General features: G+C 42.2%; 1 protein-coding gene across 1 annotated transcript; it reads left to right on the top strand.

The window, feature by feature from the left end:
- Positions 1 to 116: 116 nt before the first annotated feature.
- fam162a (family with sequence similarity 162 member A) lies at positions 117 to 13,119 on the top strand. The gene is made up of 5 exons (XM_024406294.2): positions 117 to 300; positions 3,540 to 3,680; positions 6,138 to 6,249; positions 9,030 to 9,138; positions 12,462 to 13,119. Exons 1-5 carry the CDS (start codon positions 258 to 260, stop codon positions 12,573 to 12,575), a joined length of 519 nt encoding a protein of 172 aa, XP_024262062.1. The 5' UTR covers positions 117 to 257; the 3' UTR covers positions 12,576 to 13,119.
- The last annotated feature ends 1,429 nt before the right edge of the window (positions 13,120 to 14,548 follow it).

The raw sequence follows: 14,548 nt of genomic DNA, 5'->3' as shown, positions 1-14,548 counted from the left end.
CAGTGTGGTTATGTTTAGAATCAGGTTTTAAAGAGATACATTGTAGAAATAAGCGTGGTTTAGACATGATTCTGACTTTGTGGTTGTGGTAACTAGTGAAGAGCCTTCTCCACCCCCTTCGCGGTCGCAGTTATATATGTTGGGTCGTACATGTATTGTGCTGCGTGACTTTCAACAGCTGAAGGGAACTGTCGAATACAATTTTTGTTACGTTTTCATGGCATAAAAAGGTCGCATCTTATTTAAGATCTTTTAACATGAACATCATCAGACCCTACAATGCCCTTGGCACGACCATAGGTGAGTATGGCATGTCGGTGTTTGAAGAACATTGTGGGACAACTATCACGTACGACAGACGGTCGAGAACCGTGATAGATGGTTTGAGATTCGATATTCACCAGACATTTGGAGTTTCAAACTTAAATAGCTCGTAAACGATTTGAAGTACAGTATTCAGGTTAGGAAAAATGGTGTACAACATTGGACACTTCTTATTTTCCCGATTCCGACTTGAGTTTCAGTATCACACGGCATGGAGTAGGCAGCCTGGCCCACGGTCTAATGCAACTAGTTAGGTACCGTCAACAAATTGCATAATTAAAATATTCAAATTTCAATCACTCTGACCACCTCGAGAAAATTCAAACAACTTTAAACTGTTCAGAAGGGAGGGACACATGCTGCACACCTTTTCGTTTTCCCATAAAGCACTTATACAATTATATCTGGAACTTTTTACAATTTCGGTATTCAAAATTTCACTTCAGCCATGTGACCTAGCAACCTCAGTATGTTGCGCACCCCTTTTTAATCTCCTTGACCATGTGACACACCCAAACTAACTTTGAACTGTTCAAATGGTAGGAACAAACATCACATAACCTTTGGTTTTCTGAAAAATGCATGAATTTCTTTGACCTTAATTTTGTTAGTTTTAGTTTGACTAATTTCAATAGCTTCTTGATCACATGACCTAGGCACATCAAACCAACATTAGATTGTTCACAGCGTAGGGAAATGCATTGCACACCCTTTGGGTTTCCCATAAAGCACTTGCACACTTTTATATAAATATTTGAAACATTACAATTTCTGTAGCTCTTCTAAGCTCTTACTTATTTATACCACGATATTGTTGAATACTAATTTCTGATTGGCTGGAAGGGCATTCGAGAATGGACATTATAACCAGATATTGGGGTACCTTGCAATCATGATGCAATAATATACCAAAAGATGAGAAAGTATGAAATTTGCTTATAAATGAAGATATCAGTGAACATACATTTCTACCGTTAAATGTGTGCTTTCATATTGTTTTCTTTGGCAGCTGTAGTATAAGCGGGATAAACGCCTCAGTTCTGTACATTACCTTGGAAAAATTAACTCCGCAAAGGGAGTAGAATGTTGGTAATTATCTCTTAGATAAGGAGGCAAGTTGCACACAATTTAGTCTGCACAGAAAACTATTCCAACATTTGTGTGTATACATGCATACATACCGGTCAAAAGCTTTAGAACACCTACTCATTCAAGGGTTTTCCTTTTATTTGTACAATTTTTTTTTACAGTGTAGAATAATATTGAAGACATCAAAACTATGAAATAACACCTATGGAATCATAGTAACCAAAAAAGTGTTAAACAAATCTAAATATATTTGAGATTCTTCAGAGTAGCCAACCTTTGACTTGATGACAGCTTTGCACACTCTTGGCTTTCTGTCAACCAGCTTCACCTGTAATGCTTTTCCAACAGTTTCTAGAAGGCGTTCCCACATGCTGAGCACTTGTTGGCTGCTTTTCCTTCACTCTGCGGCCCAACTCATCCCAAACCATCTCAATTTGGTTGAGGTTGGGGGATTGTGGAGGCCAGGTCATCTGATGCAGCACTCCATTACTCTCCTTCGTCAAACGGCCCTTACACAGCCTTGGAGGTGTGTTTGGGTCATTGTCCTGTTGAAAAACAAATGATACTCCCACGAAGCGCAAACCAGATGGAATGGCGTATCGCTGCAGAATACTGTGGTAGCCATGCTGGTTAAGTGTGCATTGAATTCTAAATAAATCAGACCTTGTCACCAGCAGAGCACCATCACAACTCCTCCATGCTTAGACGGTCGGAACCACGCATGCGAAGATCATATGTTCACCTATTCTGCGTCTCACGAAGACACGGCGGTTGGAACCAAAAATCTCCAATTGTGCCTCCAGACCAAAGGACAAATTTCCAATGGTCCATTGCTTGTGTTTCTTGGCCCAAGGATGTCTCTTTATTGGTGTCCTTTCTTTGCAGTAATTTTACCATGAAGGCCTGAGTCACGCCTGAACAGTTGATGTGTCTGTTTATTTGAACGCTGAAGCATTTATTTGGGCTGCAATTTGAGGCTGGTTACTCTATAATTAGTCAGGATCGAGGGGAAAGATGAAAGAAGAGAAAAAGTACAGAGATCCTTGATGATAACCTGCTCCAGAGCACTCAGCCCCAGTCTGAATTCCTAAGGTTCACCTTCCAACAGCACAACGACCCTAAGCACACAGCCAAGACGATGTCGGAGTGGCTTCAGTTCCAGACAGGGCACGTCAGAGAAGATTGAAAACAGCAGGGATCTAGACAGCCACTGACCCGAGACAATCCTCAGGCCCAGCCTCAAGGGCTAACCGCGTTGCGGGCTGTGTTCATGCCATCAAGAAAACCCTGCTAGGGTGATGGGCAGCTAGGCTAGCATCTACGCCAAATGGCTCCTCAGACCCGGACTTAGTTGTTTGCGAGCTATTGACATGTGAAGATGGGAATATCGAATCTCAAAGCAACTTTTAACTGTGCAAGAGGTCGGTAAACTAGTGAACACAGTGAGTAGCGCAGTAGAAATATGACACAATTTGTGGTTTGGGTATGTTGTCACCTGCTGTTGGATGTTCCTAGCTAATACCTGATTTATCTATTTAAAAAAAAAAAAAATGTAATCCGGGCCTCCTGAGTGGCGCTGCGGTCTAAGGCAGTGCTGAGGCACCACTCAGGAGGACTGGTATTGGTTGTCAGTTCGGCAGTGTTTCCTCCGATCTTGTCTCTTCGCTGCAACTCTCCAACGGGCTCGGGAGAGGTGAAGGTCGAGTCGTGCGTCCTCCGAAACATGACCCACCAAACCGCGCTTCTTAACACCAGCCCGCTTAACCCGGAAGCCAGCTACACCAATGTGTCGGAGTAAACACCGGTCAACTGATGACTGAAGTCTGCCTGCTGGCGCCCGGCCCGCCACAAGGAGTAGCTGGAGTGCGTTGGGCCCAGTAAAGCCACCTGGCCAAACCCTCCCTTAATCCAGACAACCCTGGGCCAATTGTGCGCTGCCCTATAGGACTCCCTGTGAAGGGAGGTTGTGACACAGCCTGGGCTCGAACTGGGTTCTGTAGTGATGAAGTGCCTTAGACTGCTGAGCTACTCGAGACTTAGACTGTTCTCATTGAAGCTGATGCTGCTCTCTTTCTGTTGTGGAGGTTAAAGGTCTCTTCTGACTGATGTGGTGGTCTCTCTCACAGGTCAATGGTGCAGACAGGTGGGACAGATGGGGGGACGGAGCAGAGCTCTGGCTGAGCTGGGGGGACAGAGGAGGATGTGCAGTAAACCTCAGACAGGAAACCCAGAACCTCCGCATGCAGCACCTGCAGTCCCAGCACATGGTAGGAACACACACCTGATTCCCTTGTGAGGGAGGAGTTCAGCTGATTTAATTATCCTGATCCTGTTCTCCAGCCTCTGACCCTGTCTGTTTTGTTCTCCAGCCTTTGGCTGTGTGCTCAGTCAGGAAGTCATTCCAGAGTCTTTTTGTTCCCAGTGGACCCACAGTACATAAAAAAATAAATACTTATGTGGCGGAAGAGGTTCCTCCAAAAGATAGCACAGCTAGTCATGTCAACATCAGCTGTGTACTGGAGTTATCTGTTAGTAAATCACTGAGCCAACTCTTCATTCATATCTCAGTAATAATATCTTCATTAATTATCTGATCTCAGTCTAGTCTTAAGCCACAGGGGTGCCTGACATTTAGTAGCCATAGAAACTGGGAGAAAGTTCACTCCTGAGAATCAGGGAAGGGATGTAACCATGTAGGTCGACGCTAACAGCCGGAGTGTGTGAAATTCAATGATTCCTAAATCTGACTCTTAACTGTCTCTATTAGAGGTTGAATGATTAATCGGCATGGCCGACTCAATTAGGGCAGATGTAATGAAAACTTGAAAATCGTTAATCAGCATTTTTGGGTGCCCATTATGGATGATTACATTGCACTCCACGAGGAGACTGCGTGTCAGGCTGACCACCTGTTACACGAGTGCAGCAAGGCACCAAGTTAAGTTGCTAGCTAGCATTAAACATATCTTATAACAATCAATCTTAACATAATCATTAGTTAACTACACATGGTTGATATTACTAGTTTTACTAGCTTGTCCCTCGTTGCAATTAATAAATACTGTGCCTGATCATTTATTATCGAATCGCAGCCTACCGCCAAACGGGGGATGATTTAACAAGCGTATTCGTGAAAAAAGCACTCATTGTACCTAACCATAAACATTAATGCCTTTCTTAAAATCAATACGCAAGTATATATATATATATATATATAATATTTAACTTGCATGTTAGGTTAAAAGAAATTAATGTTAGCCACTTCTCTTGCGTTCTGTGCAAACCGAGTGGGGTATATGCAGCAGTTTAGGCCGCCTGGCTCGTTGCGAACTGTGTGAAGACCATTTCTTCCTAACAAAGACCGTAATTAATTTGCCAGAATTTTACATAATTATGACACAACATTGAATGTTGTGCAATGTAACAGCAAAATTTAGACGTATGGATGCCACCCGTTCGCTAAAATATTGAACTGTTCCATATTTCACTGAAAGAATAGACATTTTGTTTTCAGAGTGATAGTTTCTGGATTTGACCATATTAATTACCAAAGGCTCGTATTTCTGTGCTTATTATAATTAAGTCTATGATTTGATAGAGCAGTCTGACTGAGCGGTGGTAGGCAGCAGCAGGCTCGTAAGCATTCATTCAAACAGTTGCGTGCGTTTGCCAGCAGCTCTTTGCAATGCTTGCTTCACAGCGCTGTTTGACTTCAAGTCTATCAACTCCTGAGATTAGGCTGGCAATACTATTGTGCCTATAAGAACATCTAATAGTCAAAGGTATAATATGAAATACAAATGGTATAGAGAGAAATAGTCCTATAATAACTACAACCTAAAACTTCTTAACTGGAATATAGAAGACTCTTTGTTAAAAGAAACCACCAGCTTTCTCATGTTCTGAGCAAGGAACTTAAACATTAGCTTTTTACATGGCACATATTGGACTTTTACTTTCTTCTTCAACACTTTTTGCATTATTTTACACTCAAATTGAACATATTATTTATTTGAGGCTAAGTAGATTTTTATTTACGTATTAATTTAAAATAAGTATTCATTCAGTGTTGTAATTGTCATTATTATATATATAGATAGATAGAGATATATAGATATAGATATAGATAGACCGGTTTAATAGGTATGGGCTTTTTTTGGTCCTTCAATAAACGGAATCTGCGTTGAAAAAACATAATCGGTCTACCTCTAGTCTCTATACAATTAACTATAGCCCTGTCCAGGAGGTGTACATACAGTACATCAAGCTGACTTGCTACAGAAACAGGGGATGGGGTCCTGTCCTATGGGCTGTTCTGGCTCAGACAGGGCTTCCGGAGAATGGCTTAAACTATTTACCCATTTAATAACCAGACCTTCATTCAAACTTGCTATGCTGAATTCATGATGCACAACCAAACTGCTGAAGTTAGTTCGTTGGGGCAAAACAGACAAGGTTGGTTTAGATAGACGACACGTAAACTACATTTCTTCAATGTTTATTGAAACATTAATACATTTGCATAATGAGTGAATTTTAGCCATATTGGCATAGACATCAGTCAAACACCTCAAAACAAGACATGATATCAAGAACAAGCTAAAACGAGCCACCTAGATTCCCCACGTGGCAGTTTCTTTTCATTGTTGTTCGCTATCTGGCCATCCAGGATCACATGGTTTTCGTGACCTTGTCTGTGCATTGATTGTTGTGTCCTTTCCCAGATCCCCGTCCAGCCTTTAAACTCCCTGGCTACAGACCCTCTCCCATGGACCGGAGGATCCTGGTCTGGTCTGGACGCTTCAAGACCCCTGACCAGATCCCAGAGCTAGTGTCGTAAGTGGACACTTCCTGTTTACAAACAGACCTCCCAACACACCCGCCCCTGATTGGCTCTTAATAGTTCAAATGAGGTCTCTCTGCCTCTCTCACTCTTTCAGGTGTGTGTCTCTGTAGCAGGTAATGTTTTAAGTAATTGCTGTGGTTCGGGTTCCTGACATCTGAGAAATGATCTGCTGGTTTGATATGAAGCAGAAGTAGCACACTGGCACGTACGTACGCACGCACACACACCCCTCTGTCCAATACACTTAATCACCCTCACAAGGATCCCTCTTTAACATGGTCACTCCAACAGGAAAACTCGTGTAGAGTTTTGAAATGTCCTGCCTGGTTTTATATATATATATATATATATAGCCCTGAACAAACTTCATTTGACTCAATGTAAACTGGAAACCACATATCCTGAGGCTGCATTCATTGTAGCTGGGGATTTTAACAAGGCTACTCTGAAAAACAAGACTCCCTGAATTGTATCAGCATATCGATTGCGCAATCATTGTTATTCCAACTTCCGTGACGCATAGAAGGCCCTCCCCCCGCCCTCCTTTGGGAAAAGCTGACCACGACTCCATTTGGTTGCTCCCTGCCTACAGACAGAAACTAAAACAAGAAGCTCCCGCGCTCAGGTCTGTTCAACGCTGGTCCGACCAATCTGATTCCACGCTTCAAGATTGCTTCGATCACGTGGATTGGGATGTGTTCCGCATTGCGTCAAATAACATTGATGAATACGCTGATTCAGTTAGTGAGTTTATTAGCAAGTGCATCGATGATGTCGTACCCACAGCAACTATTAAAACATTCCCCAACCAGAAACCGTGGATTGATGGCAGCATTCGCGCGAAACTGAAAGCGCAAACCACTGCTTTTAACCAGAGCAAGGTGACCAGAAACATGACCAAATAGGGTGTAGCTATTCCCTCCGCAAGACAATCAAACAAGCTAAGCGTCAGAATAGAGACAGTCGCAATTCAACGGCTCAGACACGAGAGGTATGTGGCAGGGTCTTCCATCAATCGCGGATTACAAAAAGAAAACCAGTCGCGGACCAGGATGTCTTGCTCCCAGGCAGACTAAACAACTTCTTTGCTCGCTTTGAGGACAATACAGTGCCACTGACACGGCCCGCTACCAAAACCTGCGGACTCTCCTTCACTGCAGCCGACGTGAGTAAAACATTTAAACGTGTTAACCCTCGCAAGGCTGCAGGCCCAGACGGCATCCCCAGCCGCGTCCTCAGAGCATGCGCAGACCAGCTGGCTGGTGTGTACGGACATATTTAATCAAGCCTTATCCCAGTCTGCTGTTCCCACATGCTTCACGAGGGCCACCATTGTTCCTGTTCCCAAGAAAGCTAAGGTAACTGAGCTAAACGACTACCGCCCCGGAGCACTCACTTCCGTCATCATGAAGTGCTTTGAGAGACTAGTCAAGGACCATACCACCTCCACCCTACCTGACACCCTAGACCCACTCCAATTTGCTTACCGCCCAAATAGGTCCACAGACGACGCAATCTCAACCACACTGCACACGGCCCTAACACATCTGGACAAGAGGAATACCTATGTCAGAATGCTGTTCATCGACTACAGCTCAGCATTTAACACCACGGTACCCTCAACTCGTCATCAAGCTCGAGACCCTGGGTCTCGAACCCGCCCTGTGCAACTGGGTACTGGACTTCCTGACAGGCCACAAACTACCTGCCCTCCAGGACACCTACACCACCCGATGTCACAGGAAGGCCAAAAAGATCATCAAGGACAACAATCACCCGAGCCACTGCCTGTTCACCCCGCTATCATCCAGAAGGCGAGGTCAGTACAGGTGCATCAAAGCTGGGACCGAGAGACTGAAAAACAGCTTCTATCTCAAGGCCATCAGACTGTTAAACAGCCACCACTAACATTGAGTGGCTGCTGCCAACATACTGACTCAACTCCAGCCACTTTAATAATGGAAAATTGATGTAATAAATGTATCACTAGCTACTTTAAACAATGCCACTTAATATAATGTTTACATACCTTACATTACTCATCTCATATGTATATACTGTACTAGATACCATCTACTGCGTCTTACCTATGCCGTTCTGTACCATCACTCATTCATATATCTTTAGGTACATATTCTTCATCCCTTTTCACTTGTGTGTGTGTGTGTGTGTATAAGGTAGTTGTTGTGATATTGTTACGTTAGATTACTCGTTGGTTATTACTGCGTTGTCTGAACTAGAAACACAAGCATTTCGCTACACTCACATTAACATCTGCTAACCATGTGTATGTGACAAATACAATTTTATTTTATTTTGCACACATCTAAAAGCAGCTCGGGATCTCGGACAGCAGCCTTGCGAGGGTTAACGCACTTAAATGTCTTACTCACGTCGGCTGCGGAGAACGAGAGCCCACAGTCTTTGGGGGAGGGCTGTGTCTGTGGCACGGTTTTCCTCAGAGGGCGACTGTATTGAGCTTGTCCGTGAGCAAGACTTCGGTGTCTGCGATGTGGTTTTCCCTTGGTAGTCCATCATAGTACAGAGACAAACATTGTGCCTGTTTGATTGTCTTGCGGAAGGAATAGCTACACTGTTTATATTCAACCATATTCCCAGTCACCTTGCTGGGGTTAAATGCTGTGGTTTTCCCTTTGTTTCGCTCAAATGTTTCTTTGTGTTTTTTTTCAATAGTCTGTGGGGACAACCTCCCCATATACACTTCATGATTAATTCAGTCACCGTGACTATTTGTGTTTGTGTGTTGCAGGTTTGAGATGCTAGATGCAGCCAGGAACAGGGTGAGAGTGAAAGCATGTTACGGGATGATGATTGTCACCATTGCAGCCTGCCTGTTAACTGTCATCCTGGGGAAGAGGGTGAGTATCATTACAGCCTGCCTGTTCACTGTCATCCTGGGGAAGAATGGGTATAAACCAAAGGTTGGTGATTTACTGCCCCCTGGAGTTACGAATGTTTGCTCAGCAGTATAATTCATTGGCTGATCCCTCCTGATGACCTGGATGGCATCATGTGATCCTTCCTTAACCCATAGGAAGTCCCACCCAGTTGTCTACTTCAGCCCATGCTAAAAATACTTTTGGTCACTAGAATCCTATATACATCTATATGGTGGGACATATACCCCGGAATTCAATCCAATGCGATCGGATCATCTAATTGGCATTCACATAATTCTTATATATGTTCCACGTGGATGGGGGATATTGGAAATTTAATCAAAGTTAAAAATAAGTTGTCATCCAGTAAACTAAGACAAAATCATTTATAACAGAATTTTTTTTCATTATAATATAGGTTCAGAAAATCCCCTTTTATTGTTTGGAATACCTTTTAAATAAATGTACCTTCAGGGGTCATTCAATATTCATCAATAATAAAAAAGCAGTTTCTGGCTAAAGAGACAAGACTAACCAGGGAAATCTATGAACTAATAGTACAGGTAGATAGCAACAAAAACGATACTACAGAGATGCAAAATAAGTTAGAGGAAAAACAAAAAGAACTTGAGGAACTTATTCCAGAACGATCTAATGTAACCTATTACAAAAATAAAGCAAACTGGATTGAATATGGAGAAAAATGCACACAATTCTTCCTGAATCCCCAATACAGGAACGCTAACAAAAATAATTTGCAGAAACTCGTTATTGAAGACGGAGTCATCTATGATTCTCAGAATGATATTTTAAGAGGAAGCTAATTATTTTAGGTAGATCTCTTTCATCCCCTCCCACTGAATGAAGATTACGGTCAGGAATTCTTTCTAAATAATATTTTTTTTAAAGTAAAATCAACTAAAATGTACAGAAAGATCAATGCGAAGGCAAAATTAGAGGAATAACTTCTTGAGGCTATTAAAATCCTTTCAGTCTGGGATTAAAAAACCCAGGGCTTGATGGTATATCAAGTATTTTTTTATATACTGTTTTAACTACACCTATAGAAATGATAGTCTCAGGTACTCAGCAGGAAGGTCTGATTTCTCTATTAAAACAAGACCCAGATGGAAAATATAAAGACTCAATCTATCTATAAACTGGAGGTCCCTTACACATGTTGTGATGCTAAAATACTCGCAAAATGCATAGCACTCAGAATTAAAAGGATTTTTACCAAGTATTGTTCATCCTGATCAGACAGGTTTTTTACATGGACGATACATTGGAGATAATATACGACCACTACTAGAACTAATAAAACATTGTGAAACGTATAAGAAGCCAGGAATGGTATTTATAGTGGCTTTTGAAAAGGCATTTGATAAAGTAAGACTGGATGTTATTTATATTACCTGATTTTTAATTAATTTTTTAATTTCGGTAATTCTCTTTTAAAATGGGTATTAATAATGTATAGCAATCCCAGGTGTAAAATAGTAAATAACGGCTACTTCTCAGAGTTTTGAATCATCAAGAGGAGTTAAACAAGGGTGTCCGCTGTCACCATATCTATTCGTTATGGCCATCAAAATGATAGCTATTAAAATCAGATCCAATAACATTAGAGGATTTGAAATCCAAGGCTTAAAAACAATGGTGTCCATGTATGCCGATGACTAGTTTTTATTAAGTCCGCTAGCTAGATACCATGTCTCATTGAAGATCTAGATAGGTTTTAGTCCAGAGAGTACAGAAAAGTTAATTATGATAAGTGTACAATAATACGTATTGGATCCTTAAAATACACATTTTACATTACCCTGCAGTTTACCTATAAAATGGGCTGATGGTGAAGTAGACATACTTGGTATTCATAACACAAAATATATAAATAAGCTCTCCACAATGAATTTCAATACAAAACTTGTAAAAATAGACAAGATCCTTCAACCATGGAGAGGCAAATACCTGTCTAATACCTGGATTTGGGTTTATCATTGAAGGAATGAGCATTACACTGAGGTCTGTACTCTGGAGCGGGATCGAGGTGGAGGGTCCCTCATGGTCGGGGGCGGTGTTTCACAGCATCATCGGACTGAGCTTGTTGTCATTTCAGGCAATCTCAACACTGTGCGTTACAGGGAAGACATCCTCCTCCCTCACGTGGTAACCTTCCTGTAGGCTCATCCTGACATGACCCTCCAGAGTGACAATGCCATACTGCTAGTCCTGTGCGGGATTTCCTGCAGGACAGGAACGTCAGTGTTCTACCATGGCCAGCGAAGAGGCCCGATCTCAATCCCATTGAGCACGTCTGGGACATGTTGGATCGGAGGGTGAGGGCTAGGGCCATTCCCCCCAGAAATGTCAGAACTTGCAGGTTCCTTGGTGGATGAGGGGGGGTAACATCTCACAGCAATAACTGTTACATCTGGTGCAGTCCATGAGGAGGAGATGCACTGCAGTACTTAATGCAGCTGGTGGCCACACCAGATACTGACTGTTACTTTTGATTTTGACCCCCCCTCTTTGTTCAGGGACACATTATTCAATTTCTGTTAGTCACATGTCTGTGAAACTTGTTCGTCAGTTTGGCTTTTGTTGAAACTGCTCTTCATACAAATATTTACACATGTTAAGTTTGCTGAAAATAAACGCAGTTGACAGTGAGAGGATGTTTTTTTTGTTTGGTAATTCACAAGTGATAGGTTGTCACCATCAGACAAGTAAAAAAAAAACAGTTGTATTTATTCTTGTCTTTACATACTAAATAATGTGACATTTGTTTTGGTTTTAAAATGGATCATTATGCACCTGTATCGAAATGGGCAGCGGGGAAAAAATCCATGTCATCTTAAATAGAGATGTTGTGCAACATGGGCTCTCATGAAGTGTTTGATTAGGTTTTTGTTTACATTTGAATTGATATCAGAGTGATTAGAGGGACGGTATAATGCCCATCAGCAGCATCCGAGCTTGGAGAAGCCTAATTACCGTGACTAAAAGGTCATGTGGCATTTTACTGCCTTCATGACTCGTGACTGCCAGTGTGGCGGTAATACGGTTACTGCAACAGCCCTAATCCGTAATAAATACACTGGACAGCCAGCAATGCCCCTTTCTAAAAGTAATTTCCCTTACGTTCTCGGAGTGCGCATTCACAGGAAAATGCTGTGCATGTCGGCTCAAGCATAAATTGTCTGCTATAATGTGCCTGGAATTGAATCCTGGCAATCGTTTCGCTGCCCCAGGTGTGTGTGGTGAGAAGGATCGACTGACCAATTGTGTGTGTTCCCCAGGCTGCCGGCAGGCATGAGTCTCTAACAGCTCAGAACATGGAAAAGAAAGCAAGATGGAGGCAGGAGGCCAAGATGGAGAGGGAGGAGGCTGCTGCTGTTGAGAAGACTTCTTGAGGAAGACACCCTCCTGTGTCACTCTGGAAAAGCTCTCGCACTTGACTCTTCCTGTCTGTCACACTCTGTAGAGAGAGGACTCCTCATGGATAAAACCCATTTTAGCATGGACATTGCCATAGAAGGCTTACACCATTTTAAAGTAGTCAACTGAGTGGAGAGCAATTGGCCAATAAGAAAATGTACTACTTTAAAATGGATATGGCCTCAATGGCACTGCTCATTCTGTCACATACGCTATAATGGCACAGATACAAAGATGCGTCCTCTATCTACCTCTATGGTCACACTATAAGAACTCCCCGACTGGACCAACAGTGGTTCTGCCGCTGCTGTACCCAGCTACTCAACCTCGATCTCTAGTACCATAGGACTATTTCCTCCAATCAGTAATTAGGATTTCAGTATAGTAGTTAACAGCCCATATTGCTCGCAGCTGTATTTCTTTTATATGTCTGGTTCTTTGTTTTCTTAAGATAACCTCACACCGAAAAGTTGTTTTCCTTTTAAATTAATGGATTAAATATCACAATGTCTCATTTAACTGGTGTCCTGTGTTTTTAGGGAGCCCGATCTGTACTGTTAGGAGATGGAAGGAACTGCACACTGGGTCTATGGACACTAAAGTCTATATTTAATAGAAGCTGCACTTGGGTAAGAGGGTCTCACACACCGGAGAGAGATTCTGGATGACTTTCCAACCCATTATACAATAGACTGTACCTGCAAGTTGTTTTCTTGATCTAAATGCATCAGCGCACAGTGTCTTGACCAATGGATGGTCAGGATGAGAGCTCAAACAGACGGACCTGTCCGAACCATGTCGCGTACCCATATTTTGCAGGTGCAGCGAAATGCCTTTTTTTTTAGCTCCAATAGTGCAGTAATACTTAATACACACAAATACCAAGAAATATCAGAATGAGATATCAGTTTCCAGAATATAAATGATGGTGTATGTATAGACTAGTTCTATAAGCTTGTGTGTGTGTGTGTGTGTGTGTAGACAGTAGTTTTATTTAGGATGGTGTTGTTCTGAGATTAGGATATCTACTTATTCATGTCACTGATGGAGTGCTGAGGTTTAGAGGGTCTACACCAGAAGTTAATGGTTATCTGTAGGGGCCTGATGGCTTTGGAATGTATTGGGTGGGTGGGAGGAAGTCGCAGGATTGCTAGAGGGGATACACGGGTGGAGGTCTTTGGAATAGCAGTGCTGGAGGTGATACAGGTGGAGGTTTTTGGATTAGGAGTGCTAGAAGCGATACGGGTGGAGGTCTTTGGATTAGGCATCAAGGGGGTTGCGGTCAGATCACCTTAGGCTAATAAACCATTGTTTCTCCCTTATCGCTTTGTCTTCCTGTCGAACCATGAAACCTGTAAGGATTGGAGAGGAGTGCCTAATTTGGAGTATACGGTGGGGAGAACAAGTATTTGATACACTGCAGGTTTTCCTACTTACAAAGCATGTAGAGGTCTGTTATTTTTATCATAGGTACACTTCAACTGTGAGACGGAATCTAAAACAAAAATCACGTATGATTTTTAATTAATTAATTTGCATTTTATTGCATGACATAAGTATTTGATCATCTACCAACCAGTAAGAATTCCGGCTCTCACAGCCACGACCCATCTTCAATGCTCTTACTGAGGGAAGTAGGTTGTTGGCCAAGATCTCGCGATACAGTGCCTTGCGAAAGTATTCGTCCCCCTTGAACTTTGCGACCTTTTGCCACATTTCAGGCTTCAAACATAAAGATATAAAACTGTATTTTTTTTATGAAGAATCAACAAGTGGGACACAATCATGAAGTGGAACGACATTTATTGGATATTTCAAACTTTTTTAACAAATCAAAAACTGAAAAATTGGGCGTGCAAAATTATTCAGCCCCTTTACTTTCAGTGCAGCAAACTCTCTCCAGAAGTTCTGTGAGGATCTCTGAATGATCCAATGTTGACCTAAATGA

This window comes from Oncorhynchus tshawytscha, linkage group LG16 (genome assembly GCF_018296145.1).
Source record: "Oncorhynchus tshawytscha isolate Ot180627B linkage group LG16, Otsh_v2.0, whole genome shotgun sequence".
Taxonomy (NCBI): Eukaryota; Metazoa; Chordata; class Actinopteri; order Salmoniformes; family Salmonidae; genus Oncorhynchus; species Oncorhynchus tshawytscha.
Note: the sequence above shows the minus strand (reverse complement) of the source record. Positions and strands in the feature narration are given on the sequence as shown.